The sequence below is a fragment of the Podarcis bocagei genome (assembly GCF_964188305.1).
Source record: "Podarcis bocagei genome assembly, chromosome: 3".
In the NCBI taxonomy this organism is placed as follows: Eukaryota; Metazoa; Chordata; class Lepidosauria; order Squamata; family Lacertidae; genus Podarcis; species Podarcis bocagei.
The window spans coordinates 16,719,274-16,738,411 of NC_138127.1; the positions used below are offsets into that span (position 1 = coordinate 16,719,274).

General features: G+C 45.1%; 1 protein-coding gene across 2 annotated transcripts in view; it reads right to left on the bottom strand.

The window, feature by feature from the left end:
• Positions 1–3,043: 3,043 nt before the first annotated feature.
• Positions 3,044–19,138, bottom strand: part of NBAS (NBAS subunit of NRZ tethering complex) — a 186,168-nt gene continuing 170,073 nt past the window's right edge. For both annotated transcript variants that reach the window (XM_081188936.1, XM_081188935.1), the window contains 3 exons: positions 16,489–16,633; positions 11,605–11,733; positions 3,044–3,814 (listed from right to left, as the gene is read on the bottom strand). In XM_081188936.1, the coding sequence (XP_081045062.1) occupies positions 3,539–3,814; positions 11,605–11,733; positions 16,489–16,633 (550 nt within the window). In that variant the 3' untranslated portion in view covers positions 3,044–3,538. The remainder of the gene's footprint in view (positions 3,815–11,604; positions 11,734–16,488; positions 16,634–19,138) is intronic.

Sequence of the window (19,138 nt, forward strand, 5' to 3'; positions counted from 1 at the left end):
TTCATTACAATCCCTCTCAGGTTTCATTCCCCGGTTCGTAGTCTCTCATTTATTCAACATTCTTGCATTTATTTCTTTGCAGTGCTGCACCTGTACTTTTAAACAGTATACATCTGTTCCACCCATAGCGACAAATAACATAGGTGCACAAGAGAGAGATAAAAAAGTCCACAAAGTGTGGTTTACAGACCTTCATACACTTGCTCCCTCACTGTGGTTTGTAAACAGCTCCAAGGCTATTCAGAGTATCAAAGCTGCATATGGAATTGGGCTGTTGCCTTGGGAAGAGGGGCACATCTGTGCCATTAGAAAAGCACCAGAACCATACAGAATGCAGTTTGACCATTTTAACTGCTAGCTAGCTAGTAGGAGGGGATGCGGGTGGCGCTGTGGGTTAAACCACAGAGCCTAGGACTTGCCAATCAGGTCAGTGGTTCGAATCCCCATGACGGGGTGAGCTCCCGTTGCTCGGTCCCTGCTCCTGCCAACCTAGCAGTTCGAAAGCATGTCAAAGTACAACTAGATAAATAGGTACCACTCCGGTGGGAAGGTAAACAGCATTTCCGTGCGCTGCTCTAGTTCGCCAGAAGTGGCTCAGTCATGCTGGCCACATGACCCGGAAGCTGTATGCCGGCTCCCTCGGCCAATAAAGCAAGATGACCCCAGAGTCGTTCACGACTGGACCTAACGGTCAGGGGTCCCTTTACCTTTACCTAGCTAGTGGGATGGAATCCTTGAGATTCCAAGTGTCTTCTGTGTGGATGAACAGTGCATAGTAAGAATGCATGTTGGCACGACCTCTTGACATTTGAATGATAATGTCTGGAGCCCTTTGGATTCTGAATGCTATTGTTAGGAGTACTTTGTGTTGACTGAAATGCCCTTAGGGTGGCATCTGGTTGATGACTGTTGATCACACGTTGAGAATCTTGCATGAGGAATGGTGATTAATAAATTTTATAAATCTATAAGAAAGCCACTTCCGCCTTGAGGAGGAGGTGGGGTTGTGGACTTCACGGTCCCTCCACGTGCACAGGGGGTGGGAGGCCAGCCCCTGCACGATTGGGGGATTCCTGCCTGCATCACCCCCTAGTCGGCCAATTGGGTTGGTCCGGGGGTGTGGTCTGCCCCTTAAAGGTCTGCCCCTTAAAGGACGCAGCCAGGGATCTCCCTTTGTCCGCCTGCCAGCTGCTCTGGTTTTAGCTGCTCCTGTTTTCTCTGGTTCGTCGGTTCAAGACCTTTCATCAGCGAAGGATCTCGTCTGTGGATTTATAGACCCGTAGGTGAACTTGCCCAAGCCTTATGAAGAACGGTTGAGGGAGTTGGGCATTTTTGGCCTGGGTAAGAGGAGATATGATAGCCATGTGGAGGGTGGAGCAATGTTTTTTTCTGCTGCTCCAGAGGGTAGCACTCGAACCAACGGCTTCAAATTACAAGAAAGGAGATTCTGACTAAACATCAGGAAGACCTTTCTGACATTAAAAGCGGTTTGACACCAGAACAGACTCCCTCAAAATGCGGTGGACTCTCCATCATTGAAGGTTTTTAAGCAGAGGTTGGGTGGCCATCTGCCAGGATGCTTCAGCTGTGTAGGATATAGCTATTAATGATAAATGGACATGTGCCATTAAGGTAAGACGGGGAATATGCAGGAGAAATGGAGGTTGTCTGCAGAATTTGTGCTGTTAAAATGGAAAGGGGTCAAACCATCGCAAGAGGTGTTGAAGTTTTGGGAGGTTGGATAGTTACAATGGAATGGTCTCGGGGGTGGGGTGCACATTTTCATTCTTACTTATTTATGATTATTTGTTTGAAAAAAGAAAGAAAAGAAAAAAATAAAAGTAGGAGAATTGTTTTCAAATATAAGTGGAGATATACAAAAATAAACATTACTTTCTATCTTACAAAGAAAAGGATGCTTTAGCTGAGATTCCTGCATAGCAGGGGGTTGGACTAGATGACCCTGGTGTCCCCTTCCAACTCTACAATGCTATTATCATGTTTCCCCTCCTCCTAAATTTGTGGTATACAACAGATTGCTGAAATGATGTATTTGTGGTCAATAGTATCGCCCATTCTCCACACAGCTTTTGGGGGTTGTTTATGCTATAAAACACGTTCCAGCATAAAACTGGTAGTATGGTCACTATTATTCCATGGCATACATTTAATTAATGATGGAGTGAGTCATAGGCACTCCATGGGGCAGGTGTTCCTATTATGTGTGCTGGCGCATTCAATAAAGGGGCTGCATATTCCTTTCTGGTGCTTACATTGGTGTGTGGATGTTACAAGCTTTTTACAGCAAAAAAGCCTCTTAAACATTATGCCTGTCACACGGACCACATATGTGCATAATGGCAGCCTTATTACGCAGTCAAATATTTAAAGTGGCCCTCAACTTTAGACCATTCCAATCTCCATTTATTTTTCAACTGCCTTTTTCCAAAAATGCTCAGAATACCGTAAGCACGATGCCCACATGCACTCTGCTGCTCAGTGTGCATAAAAAACAAATGTGCAGAAAGCTGATAATCTGAAATGGCTTCCCACACAATTCCAACAATTTTCCCCAATCCATTGCAATTCCCTCCTTTTTCTCCAGGCTGTGATTGCATGCTGGGAACAAAATGTTTTTTAAAAGGCCACTGACATAAATGGCTTGCCAAGTGGGAGCAACCCCCAGGTCAGTTTTGGTTCCCAATTGCTTACTGCGCCGCAGAGCGCTTGTGTGAATGGGCATCCCAAGTCACTTTTCGTTTAAAGGTCTGTAGGTTGGGGCTGTGTATGGAGAGAAAATGGATGGAGTTCCGCCTTCTGCCTGTCTACAAAAGTAGGTCTATTCTTGCTCCCACAGCAAATGAAGAAATGCACTTCCCCCTTAAGAAAACAGAAATGCTTCAGTTACGTGCTCAATGATCACAACAGGTTTTATAACAGAGAGCAAGCCTTCTGAGAATGTACACAATCTAGCAGTAGAATCAATTTATCAGAAAGATGTTATATTTTCGAGGAAAGGAAGAAGCCACATAACAAAAGCAGCTCAAGTTGGTTGAAAAGAAAGCCTTTAATTAACACAATGCATTGCAATTAAATTTAGAAATTAACTTCCAAACAGCTTAAAGTGCAAACTCTTAAGATGCCCTGAAGATTCTGCTCCCTTTGAAGTGAGGGGATTAGTCCTATTCAACTCCTTTAATTTATATCTATATGTTTATACTGGAGGTGAAGTTGTGGAGTATCGTTGCTGTCCGTTGTGGCACGAATTGGAAAACCTTTCTTTACCCAAATATAATTCTTGGGTTGCACTGAATACACTCCAACCTGCTGATGTAAGATATAACTTAGGAAAAGAGCTAGGGATAGGACGGGTAACACTGCAAGGAAGTATGCACATTGCCAGGATTTTATGCAATGCAAAGGAGCAATGATTATTTTGAAGGATAGCCTTTCAAGCGATGTCTCTTTGGAAACATCTTTCCACCTGAAAAGCAGTATGTAGTTCAGGCACCAAGTATAACTTTAAAGGCATAGCCATTTAAATCCAGCGCCGCACAGCTTCAAGGGCCGCTCCAAAGGTCCGGAGTGCAGGATGTGTTCCTTTATATGCCATCAGGAGGGAACCCGCCTCTGCAACAAAACCTGCTCCTTGCAGCTGCTTTGCTATTTCTTCTATATCCCAACGTCCTTCCTCTTGCTTGGCCAGCAAGTGATTAATCAGGTGAGGATAAAGGACAGTGGAGATGCAGTCTGCAACCAAGTTCTCATCCAGGAGCAAGGAAAGAAGTTCAGAGTCACAGTTGGAAGCATCAGCCTATACGGGAGGGCAAAAGAACACAACACAAAGCTAATCTTATCAAAAAGGACCAGTACAATTCTCCAGAACTTCATCATGCGAATATGCAGTTGGCGTTCATGCATATTTACCAGTCAGCCCACCCAAAAATACCCTTGCGCAAGGGTTGGGACCCTTAAGATCAATCCCACAAGCTGTTGTGTTTGCAAGAGTGGCTCATGAGGTTGCGACCCTCAAGCTACCGCTGACTTCCAGATTAGTTGGTGGCAATACTGGCTTCCAGCAGACTAAGCTAGTTTGAGTGCCAGTACAGCAAGCTTAAGTGATTTGTGAACAGCATGCCCTGTCCCTACAATTTATCCAAAACCTATTAGGTAAGGTGAACTGACACTAAAGCTGGCCTCATGCTGATATGTGCATATCTGTATATCTTATTTAAAGGTTAGCTGATTTAGCAGGGTGCTTTCACAGAATGCCACACTTGTTTTAAACAGAACAAAGCACACTTTCAACCTCCAGGTAAAAATGAATGAAGAAGCCATTAGAAGATGCACATAAAAAGACAATCCACCCTCTAAGATGCTGCATAAACCTCACTCATCCACAAGTGCAACTCCAGCAGATTAAACACTAATTACCCAACTATGTTTAGTAAGAGCGAATGCCTCTTTGTCTGGCATATGTTTTAAAAAGATATATAAACATATATTGTTGCTACTCAGTGTGTGGCCACTTTCTGCATTCTGATGACTGCCACAGCAGGAAGAATTATTCAGGTGGCAGCAGCCGAAATGTCCTGTGGTCCCCCACAGTTGCCAGAAATGCTTCAATGGTCCACGACGACTCCACAGTGGAAATTATTTAGAAATACAGCTTGTCTTATCTCAATGGTTCAGTGTATAACACAGAGTGGGCTCCAGCCCAACAGCTGGATCCCTGGACAACACTTGCTCAGCAGGGAGGGCAGCCCCTGAATGGGAGGCAGGCAGTGCCAGTCTTCCCCTTGAGCTACTGCAAAATGGCCTGAATCACAGCCTTCAAACCACAGTCATCACCAAATCAGATGGACCTCAAGGCTGTCCTATGGAAGAGGGAACAAGCTTGTTTTCTCCTGCTCTGGAGGGTAGGACTCTAACCAATGGGCTCAAGTTACAAGAAAGGAGGTTCCAACTAAACATCAGGAAGAACTTTCTGTCAGTAAGAGCTGTTGGACAGTGGAATGGTCTCCCTTGGGAAGTTGTGGACTCTCCTTCCTGGGAGGTTTTTAAGAAGAAGTTGGATGGTCATCTCTCATGGATGCTTCAGCTGAGATTCTTGCAGTTCAGGGGTTGGACCAGATGACCCTGGGGATCACTTCCAACTCTACAATTCTATGATTCTACAAGTAAGTAAGGTTGGGTACTTCATTACGAATACTTTGTACAAAAGAAACAGGCTAATTCTATTTTAAGTACAGCATAGTAGCTGCATAGTTGCGCAGGTGGCGCTGTGGTCTAAACCACTGAACCTCTCGGATTTGTCCAATCAGAAGATTAGTGGTTTGAATCCCTGCAACGGAATGAGCTCCCATTGCTCTGTCCCGGCTCCTGTCAACCTAGCAGTTCAAAAGCACACCAGTGCAAGCAGATAAGTAGGTGCCGCCGTGGTGGGGAGACAAATGGTGTTTCTGTGTGCTCTGGCACTCGTCACAGTCCTCCATGCACCAGAAGTGGTTTAGTCATGGTGGCCACATGACCCAGAAAGCTGTCTGTGGACAAACGCCGGCTCCCTCAGCCTGAACCGAGATGAGCACTGTACCCCATAGTGGCCTTTGACTGGACTTAGCCGTCCAGGGGTCATTTACCTTTTATTTAGCTTTTTAGTAGCTGCATAATGCCTACTGGTGCCATGGTGCCTGCAAAGTTCTTCATTGGCGCCCCCAGGCAGGGCCCCACACTCTGAGCTTTCATTTTTTTAAAGTCACATCAAAACAAATCTCATTTTGTCCCCACTTATTTGTTTCTTTCAGACTGAATTCCTTTGTTTCACTAACTTTTCATCCATTGAAAATCTGAAAGCTACATGACAGTGGAGGGGACAGCGTTTCCCAGGTTTGCAAACTGTGTCCACAAATGCTAACAGCACAAAGCTAACTACCGTATTTTTCGCCCCATAGGACGCACTTTTTCCCCTCCAAAAATGAAGGGGAAATGTGTGTGCGTCCTATGGGGCGAATGCAGGCTTTCGCTGAAGCCTGGAGAGCGAGAGGCATCGGTGCGCACCGACCCCTCTCGCTCTCCAGGCTTCAGGAAGCTATCCGCATGCCTTGCAAACCTGGTGGGAGTTCCCGCGGGCTCACAAGGCTTGTGGGCAGCAGCCTGCAGCCTGCAGCCCCTGCAAGTCTCCGCAAGCCTTGCGCTCCCGGCAGGAGGTCCCGCAGAGCGCGCAAGGCTTGGGGCGGCAGCCTGTCGCCCGAAGCACGGGGAGCCCTCCGGAGGGTGCCCCGTGCTTCAGGCAGGTGAGCGCAAGGCTTGGGGCGGCAGCCAGGGCGGGGGGGGGGAATAATTTTTTTTAATTCATTTCCCCCCCAAAAAACGAGGTGCGTCCTATGGGCCGGTGCACCCTATAGGACGAAAAATACGGTACGTCTACTCAGAAGGAAGCCCTGTTGAATGCAGTGATGCTTACTCCTGAGTAAGTGGAGTTAGGAGTGCATTCGGATCCCTGAATACTCAATTTAAAAAATGAACAAATACAGACACTCTGAGAGAAGAGGTGCCAACGTATTTGCTTATTTGAAGGAATGATCCCACAAACCCCTACTATCACATGGAATTATAGCTTTGTTTCAGAAAGGTGAAGAAAAGCAGATGAATACCAATGTACTGGAATCCTGGATTCATGTGCTGTCTGGGCTCTGATGTTTGATAATTCTGAGGCCTACACTAAAGACAGGTGGAGAAAACCAGAGGAGTTCTCAATTAAACATGCAGGCAAGAGGAGTGTCTGGCCAATTCACTATTGGTTTTTGCCCATTTCTCTCCCCAGTGGATAATTTCTGCTTATCCATCTCTCAACTCCTAGGGGAAGATTAACTGCCAAGGAGAGAGCTAAACAATAACAGACCAGCCAGAAGCTCCTCTTTCTCTCTCTGTGACTGCAGTCCTCTCCAGCTTCCTCTGCTTTTTGTCAGCAGGGGAGCCTAAAAAATTCTCAGCAGGCAAGAGGTGGGCTGCTCTTGTCTGGCAAATGTAATGTGCAGCCTGCCTCTTAGTTGATGCAGCTACCAAAAGAAAACAAGCAAATAGCCCTTTAAGACAAGGGAAAAGAAGCTGATCTGGCTGGAGGGCTGGAAAAGAAGGACCTAAGGACCCCTGGTGTCTTGCTTGGCACCTGTCGAATTGGGCACTTTTTTCTGTCATCACAGAGCAACAAAAAAAAGGTGTCCAAGTAGAAACAAACATTGGATACTACCAGTGGCTGGGAATGACGAATTGGGAGCAGACTTGTAGTGTGCTCATAATACAGTGGTGCCCCGCAAGACGAATGCCTCGCAAGACGGAAAACCCGCTAGACGAAAGGGTTTTCCATTTTTGAGCTGCTTCGCAAGACAATTTTCCCTATGGGCTTGCCTTGCAAGAGGAAAACGTCTTGCGAGTGTTCCGATTTTTTTCCGCTCCCCCCCTTTTTCTAAACCGCTAATCCACTAATCCACTAAGCCTTTAATAGCCGCTAAGCCTTTAATAGCCGATAAACCACTAATAGCACTAATCCGCTAATAGGGTTGCTTCGCAAGACGAAAAAACCGCTAGACGAAGAGACTCGCGGAACGGATTAATTTCGTCTTGCGAGGCACCACTGTACTTCCTTTACCATTTGGCCCTGCACATTTACCAGTCCCACGCCTGATGTCATGTGACATCAGCTGATCAGCAGGTGGGTGTGGCTTGAGTCAAACCATGCTGCAGGTCAACCAGGGAAGAAATGCCCAGTTAAGCCCAAGAGCTAGAGGTTCCCCATTGCTGCAGAGGTAGGGAAGGCACACTGAACAGAAATGCAAAATAAGGGCCAAATACGCAAAGGTATTTTGCCAACCTAGCAGTTCGAAAGCACATCAAAGTGCAAGTAGATAAACAGGTACCAGTCTGGCGGGAAGGTAAACGGTGTTTCCGTGCGCTGCTCTGGTTCGCCAGAAGCGGCTTCGTCATGCTGGCCACATGACCCAGAAAAACTGTCTGCAGACAAACGGCGGCTCCCTCGGCCAGTAAAGCGAGATGAGCGTCACAACCCCAGAGTCATTTGCGACTGGACTTAACTGTCAAGGGTCCTTCATCTTTTTATGCAAAGGTATTAGAACATTATGAGTCACATGGTATTTCCCCCACTTCTTTTCAACAGGTGTCTTGAGGGCCAATCTTTTAATACTTAACTTTTAAGATTATTAATAGGAAAGCTGCCACTCACCTTAAGTTTGATTTTATAGACTTACAAAATGCAAACGGTAAGGACTATAACAAGCTAAACAACAACAAAATCCCATTAAATGCTGAAAGCACACGATTGTGCCAGGGATCTGCAGTTTCAGGTGGCCTTGACCCAAGAGCACTGCACATATGGTGTGCCCACTGCAAGACCACGCGAGGTATGTTTCTGCACAGCAGGAAGGAAATGTTTTGGGCTATAATTGATGCTCATTTATTTAGCCAGGTGAATGTGAAAAACTCACACAGAGCTAAATCTGTTTCCGAAGCAGCGAAAAGGCGAGGCTTAAGGACAAAGGCATTACTGAAAAACTGAAAAGCTTCCCAAAGAAAGAACTGGGCTAAAGCTGTTTGCTCCGAAACCAGTGCCCATGCAGGAGAAAAAGAATTAAGTTGGAGAACTATGTAATTGTTATTTAGCTTATTAACATAGGATCAGTATAAGAAATCCGCAGCTAAAGCTCATTTTCATTTTCCAAATGTTCTCCTTTAGTGTTTTATATTTATAAATTTGATTGGAAAACAAGCCAACTGTGTCAAACGTAACCTTCAATACTCTGGCAATGAATATAAAATACTATGAGAAGTGGCCCATTGCCAGCAACAATTTTTTGTTTTGTTTTTTTTGTTAGCTTTAGATGAAAAAGGGTGTTTAAAAGTTTTGTTTTTCTTTCAGATCTTTTGTGTAGAAACAGCGCTCTGCAGAAGCTACAAAAGATGGGTGGAAGTAAGAGATAATGCTTAATAAAGACATAGGGCATGATCCAGCCTCCATTCACATCATCCCTCACCTCTCCTGTGTGCAATAGGCTCTGTGCACAGGGGTCTTCTGTTGCCAACCCTTCTGTGAGCAGAAAGCTCACACCCATCTCCACCCCCATCATTCAGCCTGGACGCTGAGGTCCAGCTCTGAGGGCCTTCTGGCAGTTCCCTCACTGCAAGAAGGGAAACAGGCAGAGGGCCTTCTTGGTGGTGGCGCTTGCCTTGTGGTACGCCCTCCCATCAGATGTCAAGGAAATAAACAACTAGCTGACTTTTAGAAGACATCTGAAGGCAGCCCTGTTTAGGGAAGTTTTTAATGTTTGATCGTATTTTTAATATTCTATTGGAAGCCACCCAGAGTGGCTGGGGAAACCCAACCAGATGGGTGGGGAATGAATGAATGAATGAATGAATGAATAAAATAATAATTATTATATCTCACAAGGTAAAGTTCAAGGTTCTCATTTTATTTGGGTCCAGGATACCATAAGGCGTGTCTGATCCTTATATCCCTGCCCAATCTGTTAGCTCACTGGGGGAGTCCCTGTTAGGGGTCCCCCACAGCACAGGAGCATTGCTGGTAACTACCGGAAGCTGAGCATTTAGTATTGTGGGCCTGATTCTGTGAAACTCGCTCCCATTTGAGATTGGCTAGGCCTCCTCCCTATTAAACTGCAGGTGCTTGACGAGATTTCTATTACAGCAAGTATTTTAGGTAAGTTGTATCATGATGTCTATTGACTGAACACTTCTATCTGTGGTTCTTGTTTGCTTTAAACATATTATTTTGATTGACAGATTGTTTTATTAATTGTACTGTAAACTGCCTAGCGACCATCTATGGTGAAAATGATCTCATTTCCTATGAATATTAGAAATTGATAAATATTATTATTATTATTAGTAGTAGTAGTAGTATTGGGACAAAATGTGAAAAGTAATACTTGTCTGAAGGGTTAAATATGTAATTTGGAAGCCACACAGCATTACTCAAAGAAATATTATCAATCTTAAAACTTTTCCCGCTCACACATCAAAGTTCAAAAAACAAAATAAAAATGCAAAACCAGTACGTCTTTTCCTAGAGACAAACAATTCTTAAAAGCAAACATTAGATCCCACTACCACAAACCACTTAAACAGGCAACACTAGAGTTATTTCAATTATTCATTTGCAATATTCATTGTTGAAGAAGGCCTACTTATTTCTGATGAGGGGAAAATGATGAAATTGGCAGTTTGCAGAAGTTTAGGCAACAACACAAGGATTCTGCGATTTCAGACAAGCCTGAGAAAGGAGCTGGTCCTTTTATTGCAGGCAAAAGCTGTCGAATCCCCAGCATCAGCACTTTCCAGCATCATCCTTTTAAATGTAAACATCCATAAAGCTGTCAGCATCATGCAACGAATGGCTAAATAATACATTGGATCAGCAAGCGAGCACTGCATTTCCTCTCCCATAGCCGTGTTTGTAAGATGTGCTAGCTCTGTGTCGGGGAAATCAATAGGCTCTGATTTGCCTTTCCAGATGCTACTTACGATTCTCCTGTTTAATGTAAACAGGGGTTGAGTTTGCGAAAGAAAACCACAAAAACGACCAAACGCTTAAATTGGCATAGGGAACGCTCCCACTTTCTTGCTCCGTGGGAAGCAGAGAGGGTTCAGCTCACCTTTCCTAACGGCTGAGCTAGCATCAATTCTCTTCCTTCGCCAAGGCCGTTTAGGGCAGGGAATCTGGTAAGATCTCAGCCTCGCAAGGTGGCGCAGGGCCCTGTCCCACTTTGGGAGGCTTCGCAAAGTAGCTCAGGGATGGTGTTGCTTTATCGACATTGGTGGTGAGATGGCCCCTCCAGGGCCCACCCCCAGCATGCACAACTGTGCATCCTGGGCACCATGTAAACATACTACACCGCAGCGCTCAAGATTTGATGGATGATGACCTGTGCCACAAACTAGATATAATGGGCACTCGTACTGGAGTGCTCTGTAGACTGTTATCTGTGATCTTATATATACTAGCCTTTTGCACCCTTTCACTCTTGTCTGATATTCCTAATCCTTCTTTTAGGCTTTCTTAGCTTCTTTTGGATTCTTATGGGGATATATATATATATATATATATATGATATTTTGTTATCTCAGAATTTTCATTTCAGACAGCAGTAGCATTAACATTTGCATTAGCCAAATACTTCTGCCACATCCACAGGGAACAACTACAGACAAAACCGCTATATATACTTCAAGATATTCATGTTTATAGAGCGTTAATGGCTTACGCATAAAACAACCAAGCAACCGAAGCATGAAGCAGCCACGAAGGTCTTTTGTTATTTTGCTATATAACTGGTTGGGCAGATAACATAAAATAATAATGATGATGATGATAAAAGATTGTTAGTTTTAATCACCTCGAGCACATAAAGAGAGAGGCCTAACCCTATGGTTCTGCAGATCGCAGACACAAAAGCTTTCGAAAGTCATAGTAACGGTAACAGACTCAAGGGGCCTGGTTTCCTGCATGAAGATAAAAGAGCTAATTTATTACCTGAAACGAGGAAGGATGGTTAATTCAGCTGTTCATACCTTAGCAATAGCCGTTATCTGTTCCAGTGCCACAGAGTGAAGATCTTGATCTCTGCTTTCCAGAAGCAGCTTCAGGGACGGCAGCAGAAGGGACTGGTCGAGGAGCAGCAAACAGAGATCTTTTATGCACTGAAAAAAGCAAAGGAAATCTTGCGTAGTCAGGCATCAGAAGGGATGGGAACAAAGGGACACAACTCGAACTCGAGTTCAAGGCAACCTTGCGTCAAGTGTAAAATGAAAGTCAAACATTTTAAAACAAGCTTGGGGGTGGGGGAAGAAAGGAGGAACACCCTCCAGTGGAAATTAAGCCTGAGACGTTTAAAGAATAAATCGAGTAAAAGAGATTGCTTGCTGCACTGTAGATAAAAGGCAACCTGGGGATTCCTATTATGTGATCTGCACAGAGAAGAATCAAATCACTTACACCGCCTGTGCACATCAAGAGAGGAGGCAGACAGACATTAAAGAGAGTTTCATAGTTTTACTAAGAGCTGCTTCTTCTTGACTTGAGAGCACGTATATGCTACAGTCCAGGATTGGGGAACTTTTGGCCTTCCAGATGTTACTGAACTACAGCTCTCGTTTGCCCTAACAAGCATGGCCAATAGCTAAGGATGGTGGGAGTTGTAGTTCAGAAACATCTGGAGAGCCAAAATTCCCCCACACCTTCCACAGCTAGTGGCTGGCCATTCTTTCGCCACCACATCCTCCTCCTGTTGGGAAATGAAAAACGCAGCAGCCTGAGATGTGAGGAGATTGTGCTGTTTCTATGTCAGGTAACTGGTTGCAGCATCCTTGCTTCCTCCCTTGCCCTGTCCCTCCCACTGAACGCCTCCTCCCTTTCTGCTGGGAAAGAAAAGACCCTGTGGCTTTGAGCCTCAGCAGCTCCTCCTCTGGACACCTTGCGCTGCTTTGTCCCCCCAACAAGCCAAGGGAAGGCCACTGGGGCTGTAACATATGCCAAAGTTTAATTCTTTGTTATGCTGTTGCAAAATGTCCTTTTATGGTGTTGTAAAGCTCTTCAGATGTGGGTTAAACCACAGAGCCTAGGACTTGCCAATCAGAAGGTCGGTGGTTTGAATCCCCGCGACGGGGTGAGCTCCTGTTGCTCGGTCCCTGCTCCTGCCAACCTAGCAGTTCGAAAGCACGTCAAAGTGCAAGTAGATAAATAGGTACCGCTCCAGCGGGAAGGTAAACGGCGTTTCCGTGCAGTGCTCTGGTTTGCCAGAAGCGGCTTAGTCATGATGGCCACATGACCCGGAAGCTGTACACCGGCTCCCTCAGCCAATAAAGCGAGATGAGCGCCGCAACTCCAGAGTCGGCCACGACTGGACCTAATGGTCAGGGGTCCCTTTACCTTTACCAAAGCTCTTTAGTGTACATCTGTCATCTCACCTCTGCAACCACAGGCAGGAATGCTAATGTATCTGAGAAAAAATTGCAAAACCACTAGGATTCAACCACGATTTACTGGGACATCCAAACGCAAGCTTACGTAAAAAAAACTTTTTAGAAGCCCCATCTTGGCAATGAGGTCAGTTCTGGGCCCACTTGCAGGTGGACAAGTCAAGAACAAGCTTAGGACCCTCGTATCTATGGGACCGCCTCTCCTGGTATGTCTCACGGAGGACCTTACGGCCTTCAAACAAAAACATATTGGAGGTCCCAGGCCACAGAGAGGTTAGGCTGGCCTCAACCAGGGCTTTTTGGGCTGTGGCTCCAATCTGGTGGAACACTCTGTCACAAGAGACTAGGGCCCTGTGGGACTTGACAACTTTCCGCAGGGCCTGCAAGACAGAGCTGTTCCACCAGGCCTTTGTCCAAGGCACAGCCTGACCCCCTCCTTTGGCAATCCTCACAGAACTCTAGCCCAATGGTTGCCATTAATCTGATTTGAACTGATTTTGTAATGAAATGATTTTAGAATGTTGTATCATTTTACTGTTTTTAGCCGCTCTGAGCCCGGCTTCAGCTGGGGAAGGCGGGATATAAATTAATAATAATAATAATAATAATAATAATAATAATAATAATAATAATAATAAATAATTATCATCATCATCATCATCATGAACCAGAGCTGAGCAGCCCTACTTCTATCTACTACCAATACCTATTCACATTTAAATGGAAATGGACAGGAAGGCCAGAAACTAGACAGCATCTAAATATTTATTTCCTTGTGCAGTAAGACTGGAATAAAAACAAGAAGTTGTCAGAAGCCAATACTGCTGTGTGTCAGAGATCTGTTCTTTAGAACTTCCTGCACCCTCACTATACTGGCCTGATTTACATGCCAGGCTAAATTGTTGAGTTTATTTGATTTAATATTTGTATTTGTGTTCAGAATGCAAATGTGAAAATGTTGAGCTCAAAGCGGCCCAAAAGAGCATTGAAAAACAATAACCATTGCAATCGCTATTAATTTAAAACCTGATAGCATATAAAGCAAAGAGTGAATTAAATCCAAACAATTAATGCAATTCAATAAAGCCATAGTAACTCAATGGTATTGCCGGAATACTTCCTAATCATATGGAGCAAAAAAAATATGGATTTAGCTGTTGGTTATCCAATGTACTGGGATCCACATTCACTATACATGAATTATAGACACTTACACGGAACTATACATTTAAAAATCATTTGGGGTGGCTGGGCAAGGTTGCTGAGTCACTGGTGGCTTCAGGCCTAGATTCAAACATGTGCGCTTCTGTAAAGCCTCTCACAACCACTTTGCTCCTGGCTCTTTTCAGTCCTGTGTTGCTATATCTCATGGTTAATCTCTCTCTCCTTGTTAAGCACAAGTCCAGGTCTTGACAATACACTAACTTAAACCTTGGCTTAGCATAACATGGTGTGTGTGTGGGGTGGTGGGTGGTGGGTGGAAATAGAAAGAAAAAAAAACAGGAAGAAGCAAAGTGGTTGGGACTCCTTTTCTGGGATCCCATACATTTGTGTCATCCTGGTAAGCCATAGTTAGTATTACTGTGTTGTGTGAACAAGGCCATTGTTTTAGACACTTGCTGAAAGCTTTATTTTTATTTCAGCAAGTTTACCTACTTACTCATACTTGCTTTTAAAGTTCTGCTGCTTTTATCTGTGCTTTTACTGATAATTATCTATGGACACGTCTTATGATGAAGTGGTTTCTACATTTTTCTAGATAAAATAATAAAAAAGAAGTATTCATAATGCCAACTGTGTGCTTGGCTGGCTCCCGAAATGGGCAGTAGCTAAATCATGCAAATTTAGGATAATCACATTTCTTGGGTTAGTCTATATCACAGTTTAAGAGCAGCCCAAACAATCTTAGCGGCTCAGCTATGAGTAAGCAGGAGGGGACTTTGCTCTGGGAAGGATGCTCCCATATTTGGCTCCCTGTCTGTTAGCCACTGCTAAATGGGACACAGTGTTATGCCTCCACCAGTCTGTAAGTCACCACTGTTTTAGATGCATCGGTGAAACCGTTCTGAGTGTATTTCTTGTAGCTCTTTGCTACTGTGCTTTAGTTACTTATCCTACCCCCCATGCTGTCCAGGCTCTAGGAACTAGAATCTTTGGGGTTCTTTTGAAAGAAATTTTATTGTTCTGTCAAGCTTCTTATGATGATGCTTCCTCACTTAAGGTTTTGATGGGTTTGCAGATATAAAATGTTACTGATGCTATAAAACTGCTGCTTCACCCAGGCTTTGCATTCTAACAGCCATCAGCATTTATTTTTGCAAACATTGTGCCCATGGCAATAAATTGGACTTCCAAGACACGCAGAAATTGCAGTTCCAAGACATGCATTGTGTGAAACTACAGATAATGCTCAGTGTTAGAGAAATACAATATTCGCTGTTTCGTCCTGTGCTCTGTAACGCTTTCGTTGTTGCTTTTCACCAAAAATGAAGTGGAAAAGATGCAACTTTGAAAAGACTAGAAAACTAAATTAAATGACTTTAAAGTTGACTAGTACTTTCAGTCACCCTATTCACCTATTGTTCCAGTGCAGGTGTTCACCTGAGAGTACAGCTGGTGAATGAAAGATTTAGACCATTCATTTGATAAAGAAGCAACAAAACACTCATGGGACACGAACAGCCAAATCCCAGAACGTTGCAGCTCTGTTTTGCCTTTGCCACCTATGTTTGGCATAGGCTTGCTTAACTTGAAAATGGGCTGCTAAATACCTTCAGCATCACAGTAGGAGACGCCATGAACAACCCTTCCTTCTAACTGTAAACTCAAAATCCTTGTGCTGGGGGAAATAAGAGTCAAAACAGGGCCACCGAGGAACAAGAGGGAGGTATTAGCAAGCAGAAGCAGTACGAAAATAAAATCTTAGAAAACCCAAAAATCTCAATAAAGGAGCGACCTTGTTCTCTCCAACGGCCCATTGAGGGTTGAGTAGGCTCAGTAGACACCAGGAACTATGTGATACTGATTGTCAGTTGGGGTGGGGGTAACAATGGGAAGAAAATTCAGCTTATACTTTCCCAAAAGGATGTATGGCTGGCTGGCACGCACCCTGAAGGAGCTCCATCTGTTAGTGAGTGGGTTGTGTAAGAAGGCTTGCACGAGGAGCAAAGCCCAGAGAAAACGAATGGGTGTTAGAAAGCAAAAATGCCTGATGAACGGAGGAAATAGTGCTTTGCCTGCATGGAAGGAGTTTGCAGTTAAGGCAAACTTATTTCAGTACTTGCTTACAAATGTATTCCTATGCTGAAGAAGGAAAAGAGCCCTGCTGGATCAGGTGCGCTCCCCACACTGGCCGAACAGATGCCTCTGTGATGTTCGCAAGCAGAATGTTGACTGCAAACACAGCCACTGATGAATTTGCTACGCATGCAAATGGGCTCATCTCTTGCTAGGAATCTTTTAAGAAAACAAACTCACCTTTGCGGAGAGCACGTGCTTTGTGTCATATAAAGAGCGGCAGAATTTCAAAATTTCATTCCCTGCATTCTCCTTCTGGTCCTGCGGGCTTGTCGTGAGCATCATGGTTCCCAGTTTTACCCAAGGGTTATTACTAGGGCATGCTCTAAAATGCGAGAAAAAAGACATTTCTTGAAAGCAAACTGATCAAGCAAGCAAACATGTACATACCACAGCCATCTGCTTAGCAATATAAACCGAGGAGCAAGGTATAACAGATCCAGAAGAAAAAGAATCAAGATCAAGTGGAAAGAATCCTTGCTTTGCAGCCATCAATGGGGCCAGTTGCCATGAGGGGAAGTCTCGCCTTCCAGTCTAGGAAGGCAGACACCCAAATGGAAGAGGAATACATCTCTCCATAGGGTACCACCATATTTATGTATCTCTCGCCCTCTTTCTCTCTAGAGCATCTGCTTTACATGCAAAATGTCCCAGGTTCGACCCCTGACATCTCCAGCAAGGGCTGGAAACAATCCCTCTCTGAAACCCTGGAGAGCTGCTGCCAGGTGTAGTTTAATCACAGAATCGTAGAGTTGGAAGGGACCCTGAGGATCATCTAGTCCAACCCCTGCAATTCAGGAATACGCAGCTGTCCCTTACGGGGATCAAACCTGCAACCTTGGTGTTACCAGCACCGTGCCTTAACCAACTGAGCTATCCACTGGCTCAGTAGAATGCAGCTTCCGGTGTCCCTCTGAAGGCTTAATCAAAAGCTCTGCGAGATCAGAATGAATAGCAATTACTGCTCTATTTTTCCAGCTAAAAGCAAAGTTTATAAACCGAGAACAAAGACTATGAATGAATGCGTGCACGCACAGGAAGAGGAAGATCTTTATATGCCACATAAAAAGCGGTGGCATTCGTAGAGGCAGATCGCTGCATTATGAAGACTGAATCACACACATCTGCTTTCCTTACAATGGCAAGATGTGCTGGCTTTGTGTCTACCGAGCCACATACAGGTGAAATGGGTCCGTGTGGGATTACAATATGAAAAATGAACAACATAGAATTTTGTCTGGAATGGAAGGAGCAACTAAGGAGGTAAAGAGTTCTCCATCTCCAGCATCGAATCCATCGGCATCAATAAGCAATTTTTCCACAGGCAAATTACTGGTGAATGCACTCAACATAAAATGATTACTGAAGAGGAACACTTAAGTCCTCACAGAGATAAAACAACAGCTTTCCAGATTAGTTAGCTCTGAGTAAGGCACTTAGCACAGTGGTGTTGTGCTATCTAAGATGCCAACTGCTGCAGGAATTAGTTTCTTGGGCCATTTTAGTACTGTAATACATACTATTTTTTTTAAAAAAGAGGATTAATATTTAGCTCATGGAAATTTGTGTGTGCCTAAATAGCTCAGTTGGGTTAGAGCATGGTGCTGATAATGCCAAGGTTGCAGGTTTGATCCCCATATGGGACAACTGCATATTCCTGCATTGCAGGGGGTTGGACTAGAATCAGTGGTGGAGAACCTATGGCGCCCTCTCTCTGGGCGCGCGTGCCATTGCCCCATCAGTGCCGTTTCTGGATGACCCTTGGGACCCCTTCCAATACCGCGACTCGCGGCCTGCTGACCTGGAGACCAGCATTCTCCTACTCGCAAGTAAAGCCCAGCAGCTGCGTGCTGAGGAAGGAGGGCCTGTCGGCAACCGGCCAGGAGCCTCTTCCCCACCCACTGCTGAAAGAGGGCGGGAGGCTTGTCCTACAAGGCAAGCAACGTCCATAACTCCTCCTCCTCCTGCCCAGCCCATGCTTCTGACCTTCCCCTCTGAGGCGAATTTCGTAAGAAGGGAGACCAGGACTCCTTGGGGTTGGGCGACAGGGAAAGTTGAGGGATGAAGAGGCGGTGTGTTCTTTCTGTGGGGCCATGTCGTGGTGTGCAGCTGCTGCCGCTGATGAGTGCCTCTGCTGCGCTAGGACGGGTCTAGTCAGGCATCAGCTCTGGTTCGTGCCTTCCCAGCCGCAGGTCACCCTTGTCCAACCTCAAAGGGTTGGCGGTGGGGCCTGCAAGCTGGAACCTGTGGTGGGATAAACCAAAAGCGAAGGGCTGGCTAGCACCTGGGAAGACCCGGGTTCAGGTCATGAAGCTCACCTGGGTGACCGCTGCCTCTCAGCTTCCCCTACCTCGCAGGCTTGTTGTGGGAACTAAGGTAAAGGTAAAGGGATCCCTGACCATTAGGTCCAGTCGTGGCCGACTCTGGGGTTGCGACACTCATCTCGCTTTATTGGCCGAGGGAGCCGGCGTACAGCTTCCAGGTCATGTGGCCAGCATGACTAAGCTGCTTCTGGCGAACCAGAGCAGCACACGGAAACGCCGTTTACCTTCCCGCTGGAGCAGTACCTATTTATCTACTTGCACTCTGACGTGCTTTGGAACTGCTAGGTTGGCAGGAGCAGGGACCGAGCAACAGGAGCTCACCCCATTGCGGGGATTCAAACCTAATAAACAACTGCTCCTTTTCCCTTATGGGGTACCCAAGAGCCTGTATCATTATTATCCCATATTTAATTGCCTTGTTGGCACTTTGCGGTAAATTAGTGGGTTTTGGGTTGCAGTTTAGGCACTCAGTCTCTAAAAGGTTTGCCACCACTGAACTAGATGAT